This window comes from Perna viridis, chromosome 11 (genome assembly GCF_037379345.1).
Source record: "Perna viridis isolate PV_CMFRI_1.1 ecotype Kerala chromosome 11, ASM3737934v1, whole genome shotgun sequence".
NCBI lineage: Eukaryota > Metazoa > Mollusca > Bivalvia > Mytilida > Mytilidae > Perna > Perna viridis.
This window is the reverse complement of record NC_142455.1, coordinates 29,775,965-29,783,921: the sequence shown is the minus strand read 5'-3', so window position 1 is coordinate 29,783,921 and position 7,957 is coordinate 29,775,965. Positions and strand designations below refer to the sequence as shown.

At 34.1% G+C, this 7,957-nt stretch overlaps 1 protein-coding gene across 1 annotated transcript; it reads right to left on the bottom strand.

The window, feature by feature from the left end:
• Positions 1 to 391: 391 nt before the first annotated feature.
• Positions 392 to 4,577, bottom strand: LOC148603662 (uncharacterized). Its single transcript, XM_088552584.1, has 2 exons — positions 3,871 to 4,577; positions 392 to 1,647 (listed from the first exon to the last, which is right to left on the bottom strand). Exons 1-2 carry the CDS (start codon positions 4,038 to 4,040, stop codon positions 969 to 971), a joined length of 849 nt encoding a protein of 282 aa, XP_088408710.1. The 5' UTR covers positions 4,041 to 4,577; the 3' UTR covers positions 392 to 968.
• Positions 4,578 to 7,957: the final 3,380 nt, after the last annotated feature.

Genomic DNA, 7,957 nt, shown 5'->3' with positions numbered 1-7,957 from the left:
GTTATTTAAAAAAATAACCAACAACTGTTAGAAGTTATTGTACGGTATGTAGACAGACAGACGGGCAGTGGTTTACCATAATTCATGTATATAAGTTGAAAAAGTCGGCAAATACCAAAAACATGAAACCATACAAAAAACTACGAAATATAGAACTCCTGTCTCACGACAATCAATAATTTCAGAAACATTCAATACAGGTAACGATTTCTTTTTTGTATATTGGAACAGATATTAGTAATATGGTTTATTTGCATTATTTTTTATTTACTTAATGGATAATGTGTTTCTGGAAAAAATGTTGTAGATTAATTTTAGAAAGTTTTTCTGCACTTTGTGTAACATGGCTTATTATTGCTCGTTGCTCACCACATAAAAACACAAGCCGAAGTTTTTACAAAGGAAAAGTCTATTTACAAGTCATATCAATATGATACAAAATCATTGTGCGAATCATACATATATTAGAAATTATGCATGTAATATTATATTTAGTTTTTTGCATGTAAATGAGCACCTATTTAATTCGACATCTGAGTAGCCCACAATCATGTATAATCCGACACTTCGTCGGCCCTTAAATCGATAGCTTCATTACGTCCCAACCCGTGCATTCAAATAAACACCATTTTATCCATATAGTTTCTCTTCTAAATGTGTGTTCTACCTTTAACTAACACCAAAAAAATCTAATGAAATTATTTTGTCCCTCCCCACCACATGTGACCGATACGAGCCCAGTAATTGTCACATTACAAAGCGTATCGTAGAACTGTAATAGCAAGGTTGAGCAATTTGGAATTAAATTCATCTAAGAGTTTTCTATTACACTTCAATGAAATGTGCATGATTTCAAGAAAGTCGTCAGTTGTGATAAAGTCATAACAAAGCAAAACGAATCTGGGGTAGGAGAACCTAACATTGCTTTATCATTAAATGGAGGCATAGTTATTCCATGTGTGTTTTTTTTAATTGACAACAGCAAGAGAACTGTCAGTCGGTAGGACGCAACGGTGTGTATTTATAGACACTTTTGGATATCTATGACATTGTAGTTTGGCGGGCCATCGTAGCCCTCCGTACAACTTTCGGTACGTACTTTCGCAGCTACTTCGTATTTCTTCGCACGTTTCCCTGCAAGGTACTGTAAAGGGGTTGTGAGCTATACAGTACGGCCGAAATATCCCACAAAGAAGAAACCAGACATCCTTATGACATCCCGACTCCGCTAACATACGGTACTGATCCAGTTCTTTAAAAATGTCGGATTTTTTGCTCTGATGGAACATATTCGGCAGCGTACCGATGTCAAAAGTTACGTTCTCGCACATGGCGAACGTATTTTTCTGACAATACGCAAACTTTGGTGTATGTGGTTTCTTCAATTTGGGAAATGGTTTCAAGCAACCTTTTTGCCTCCTGCGCCTTAGACCCTTGCACTTCAACTTTTTCGGCCATTTTAGTCCAAGTTTCTTTATATCCTTTATACATTCTCTCTTTGAATAGAAACAGCTTTCACGGCATGGTAACTCTATTTCAGTTGTGTTGCCCTTCGTGGTACATTTTGGAAGTGTTAGTCCACATGCAAAAAGCCTCAGATTGTTTGAACATTTTCTGTCCATGAAAGGCCATAGTGGCTCCAAAAGCCTGTAAGTAGTAAATGTAAGGTTTATTATTTTATCTCTTGAGTCCAGTTGAAGAACTCCTTAAAAGTCAAGCTTTAAATTACAGAGCTGATGTGGTCTGTTCCAACGTTTCTTCATTGATTTGATTTCGTTTAAGTAGCAGTCTTAATAAAATTCAGGCAGGAGGTAATTCATGCATGTCAAAAACCCCACCTAATTCACTTTTATTTCTTATTCAGAATCTCTTTCAGACCACATAACCGGTCATATATTTTCATTTGGTTGTTGCGCTTTTAAGATGGAATTTATAAAGATTGTACTTAAATTAGCACTTTGCAAGAGTTATCTTCCTTGATTTTGTTCGATTTGCTTGATTTTGGCCGGAGATAAATGTGACTTTTCATAAAAGTACAGATATAAATATGGAAACTGCTACGTAAAACTACTGCATATGTAGACTGAAAAAGCATTGTTTATTCGGTGGGTTTTTCTTCAGCATGAATCAGTTTAATATGGACAGTGTCTGAATTTTATATGGACTGGTACTTAACTACCGAATTTGATTGAATCTCCAGGTGTACGGGAACAAATATTATCGAATGAAAATCTTAAACTTAATACCGTGTGGTGACCTGTAGAAGTTTAATGGTGGATGACTGTCTCATTGGCAATCATACCACATCTCCTATATTTTTATAATTAATACCTACTATTTCAATTATGAAAAATCGTTTGTATGTAAAATGCAAAAATGTGTATTTTGGGGAAAAAAATTCCCACATAGCTTGGTGCTATACTGAAAAACGAAAGACAAGAAGCTACTATTATCATTCCATGAAGTGAACTGTATCACAGTGAAAGAAAAGGAAAAGCAAGTTGGATGACACAGTTGAAAGAAAAACACTACACCATGCTTATTACAAGCGCGCGGACCAAATGATATGACAAGGCACATTAACTTTACTCAACAATTGAATTTTGGACTAAGTCGGACACAGTAATAGGAAAACCAATGACGTCTTCCAATCCAAAGTACAGCGTAATCCGATATATTTCAATTTGACGAGTGCATTCTTACAACTTACATGTATCTCATCTTATACATACTTTTTCAATACTGTTTTATTTTGTTGTTGTTGTTTGTTTGTTTCGCTTTGTTCATAGAGCAGATTGCACTATGTATAGCAAATACAGTCAAAACACATTTTGGGCAATTAGTTTGTCACCTTCCGATAGAGACGGAATTGATAATCATTTTATCATTTGTATCTTTCGTTTTTTTCAGTGTGATATGAGTTTGTTTTCTATATGCTATTTATTGTTTCTGAATTTTTAGTTTGATACGACTCTAGTCCTTGTGTTGTGATCTTTCTATTTTGCTTCAAACATAATACCGATTTGTTCGCAGTGTCGAAGTGTATTTCTTTCTTTTATAATTTGCTGCCAAGACTTGGCATCAAATGATCAACTCGCGACACGTGTTTTAGAAATATAGTGGACGCTACCCTACCGGTGCACCTGACCCATGTCCCAGTTTCAACAGAGTCCGTAGACTTTGTTGCCAGAGTATAAATACCATGTTTCTTAATTGTTCCAAACAGCGCCTTCTCGATTTTATTTTAAGATTCATTATTACCTTTCGACAAATATAGCCCAAATTTAACCACTAATTTCCCTCTGACTAAGACAACCTTTGTATCTAGAAAATATTTAAGGCATAGTCCCATAGATATGAAAAAAAGATTCATCAAGTTTATGTAAAATTAAATCAAAAACTGGCCTGACTTTCGCAGTTATTTTTTTTTCAATTCTGCATTAGTGCAAAAATAAACCAACACCGGAGATGCACTTGATATGGTCCACTCATTCACAGTTTATATTACCTATTGCCCTTCTATTGACCAGCATGTCAATATGAATAATGTTTTACCTCTAATTCATGGGGAACATCTCAAAATATCCAGACTAAGTTCCTTTGCGCCCTCTCTGCAGAACTGATAAAATTAAAACTGCAAAGTCAGTCAAGTTTTTGAAATAATTTTACACAAAACGAAGGCAACTTTTTTATATCAAGGGGATACTGTGCCTTAAAATTCGTCTAGATGTACAGGTTTGTCTGTAGTGAGAGGGAAATTAGTGGTGAAATTAAGGCCATTTTTGTCGAAAGGTAATGATAAATCTTAAATAAGCAACTAAATGTTACAGTTTTTTTCTAAACGAAATTTAAGTCATAGTTGCATTTTACCTGTAGACCTGTCTTTGGTGTTTATGTCCTAGTTTGTTTGGTAGCTTTGTATGTGTATAACCCACAAGTCCTTTGCACATCGGCACCATGATTTCTTCACATTCTTCCCCATTGCAAGAACAGAAATTGCCCAAAAGCACAAACACATAACATACAATCCGTAAAAACATGGTGAATTATAAAATTGAACTCCCTGTTGGTCACTGCGCAAAGATGTGACCAATTTATTTCAGAATCTTATTGTGAAGGATTTTTAAAGTTGTCCAAGGTCTCTCTCCACTTCAGTAAGTCCTTGTCGCATACAAATATTTATATAACAGCGAACAGTACCTCCTTCACAGCTTACAAGAGGTATTTAACTATTTTCCGGTACATTTGCCTCGGAGAAAGTTGAATGAAAGGTTCATTATTATATATTGTAGGTCACGGTAAACTTTAATGGCTCTTTTTTCACAAAAAGAAAATTTGTCTTTCCATATCGAACAAAGAATTACATTTAATGCGAAAGTGCACATTTACGATCATTCTTTGGTATTAATGATAAGTTACCCCGGAACTTTATCAACAATGAAACGATAGTAGATGACACCAAATTCTTTCATCCACTCCATTAAATAAAATGAATCGTCTGAACCTTCAACATTGAATATTAATCTTACATATTAAATGCATGACTACATGCATTTGGCACGTCGTCTTAAGCTGTAATACGATATGAAATTTGAAAATTGTCATGAACTTACACAAATATTTCCGAATCCCATCAACGTTTCAAGTCTCGGTACGTTCCAATTAAAACATGAAATAGTTTACTTTGTCAACACAATCTATAAATACCAGCACAACTTACAATGGTGTCCTGTCAAGACATTTTATACTTAATATCATAAGTAACTCTATGAGGAAACATGATTAATTTTCTTCGTCCTCAACAGTATACGAAAATGCCATCAAAGCGAACAGCGACCGAACATAAGCGTACGTAAGACTTACGATAATTATGTCCCTTTGTTTTGTTTAGGATTTATGTGTAAGCATGTCTTATGAGTGCTTTGGGAAACCATGCCCTGGATCATTCACTGGGACTGATAACATATTGGAGAAACATTAATTAAAAATATTTTGCCTTTCAAAACATATTTGACGTTACGCACGCTATTGCGGCACTTTGGTAACATCAGAATTCGACGTTTTTCGACACTTTTCGTTTCTTGCTTGCTTGCTTATTGAAACATGGGTACAGTAAAGCAAAATATACAATAATTTCTGATTGGTAGCAATTAAAACATCTTGAACATTTCTTAAAATATTGAAAAGATTAATTAATTTGATTATCAGTACTACCGGTAAATTAAATTTGCACATGACTGTGCACCACAGCGTGGAATGCAACCGCCACATATATGCACACTCTGTCTGTCTAGAAAGGGAACATAGCAACTTTCTCCCTCGATAAGTTAAAATGTGCATTTTGATATACATGTATGATTTTATGTTACATGTACCAATAGCAGAATTTGGACCTTTCACAACTTAGTATTTCGATTGGAAGAGCTTTCTATCCATCAGAAACTCGGGCTTTCATCAGCACCCATTGATAGCCGCTCATTGATTTTCTTTTCATTTGCGCTTCCCAAAATAAAAAATGTTTATGACTTCCTTTTCTGCATTCATTTTATCTATTAGTATTCTGCTTTTCTATACATTTTTAAAGTTCTGTCAACCCTATTTGGCGTTTCAGTCATTCTACTCCGATCGAATTCCTGAACTATAAAAAATTATTCTATTCTTTTTATGGTTTATTTCTTCGTTTGTTAATAAAACAAAATAGATATCCTTTTTTTCCTCTTTCAGATGCATGTTCTATACTTGTAATTGCAGAGACGAGTATAAGTGTCTAGTTCTTGTTATCTAAAGCGGAAATGTTCAAAACGTCCAAAAAGTGAGTTCGACAAATCGCTAGACATTTGTTTTGTTCGACTTTTATCCATTTTAAACGGTTTAAACCATAAAAAATGAAATATGTGTATTCCAAAGTGTATGTACAAAAACAAAGTATCGTTATTTCATAGAATTGCCAATTGACTGCAGAATTGCGTTGAAGCATGACATTTTCTCAACGAACCCGGAAAATATTGACATCTGACAATTCGCTAGATATTTTCAAAAAGACGTAACTTTTTAGTGTGTTCTGAAAATTTATCAAATGCCGATGTAGAATTGCTGAACGTATGTACATTTTTAGGAAACATTAATCGGAAAAGAATATTGTGTGAATAAGTTTTTACATTAATAACAGAATTTGATTACTGAACACTTTTAGAAATCTGACCATCTACCAACACTCATTTTTGCATTAAATATTTTTTTTGCCTAAAATTAACGCAATATCGATAATTATCTCAAAAAGAACGTATGAAATTATTTCTCATGCAAAATTTGGCGAATTTCGTACCTCTGAAATAGCGCAATTCACTATTTTAGGTTTTTGAACCTACACTGTGTTACACCTGACATACGGAATTTGTCGTTTTTTACGGGTATTTGGAAAGTTTAGTTGATTATAAATAATTAGAAGTACCATTTGTGACAAATATTCAGAACTTATTATTTGTCCTGATTCCAACAGTATACACCTTTCACATAATCACAGTTTTGACTGTTTACAATAGTCATTTATAGTTTAGATAGGTGTGTTTTTTCAACATAGCCGCAACAGCGTGCGCTAACTCGTCATCCACCAAAAGCCAGCAACGAACAATATGTAATATCAATATTCAATATCAATGAAATTCAAAGAAATTAGTGAGAACAAGCTGCCTCGGTTGTTTTTTGGTTTTTTTTGTTTTGTTTTTTGCTTTTTGTTTGTTTTGTTTTGGTTTTTTTTTGGCCCGGGGGGGGGGGGGTTCTTAGTTAAAAGGACATAACTCCCCGAAAATAAGGGAAATCACTGGGTAATGTGAACATCGGCATATAGTGTTGTAATCTACCAAATATCATGATATTTGGTCATATAATCTCAGATAATTTGCAATAAAAAGCTGTGTCTCTTGTATATTTTGAGAAATTTCTGCATATCATAATTATCCTCACTACCAATATGTACTAAGTTCAAAAATTTCGGTATTGTAATTTTCGGCGAGGAGTTGTGCTCCAATCTGCTCAGATATACATGTATGCATTGTATTTTATTAAATTTCAAATTTCTAAAGGCATAACTCTAACTAGAATCAGTGGATCAAAATTTCTTCTAAATTATATGCACAACTACATTGTACATAGCGTGTCCTCACTACCTACCACTTTTTACGAAATTTTATCTCGCAGTTTCCGTTTTTTTTTTTTTTTTGAGGATTTACAAATGTAAACTGCTTCAGTGGTAAATTTCATGAAATTTGAAAATGCATTAAGCTAACAAAGTTCAGCGGATAAAACAGTAAATTCACGAATGCATCCATGTGTATCGTGTCTTCACAACCTACAAAGTTTCATGAAATCGGTGTAGTCAGAGTTGTGGTTACAAATGCGGTGCCCGTGGTGCACACTTGTAAATAGGTTAATTAATGTGCACCATTATGATTGGGGTTATTACTTCATAGACCGAAAAAATATAACGGTCATTCCTACCTTATTCTTTGTTAGTTTCAGAGTTAACATCGAAATGCAATTTATCGTCTATATCATCGACATTTTTATCGTTAATAGTTGGAGAGCGATGATATCCTTTAAAGAGCAGTTTACTAGCAATTTTTTTAGTTTTCTATACCTAGATGAATACCCACGGTTTTTTCATGGTATTAATACTCAAGTTCATAATATTTAATTTGATTTCGGGGGGGGGGGTGGGGGGGGGGGCTTATAGGAACATTTTGACAGAAACCATTTTGAAATATATATCTAGTTCTTGAAGTTTGGGGAAAAATATTTTAATCCTTTCGGATCCTTCTGATCCAAGTATTATGTTTTTATATATTTGAAAATAACACTTAAAATCACGCATTTGACTTTTCAAATTGCTCTAAGTGAGGTTAGTCGAGTCGGTTTATTTTGTTTTCAGTTTTTGGTTCTGTTTAGTGTTACAGTGGAT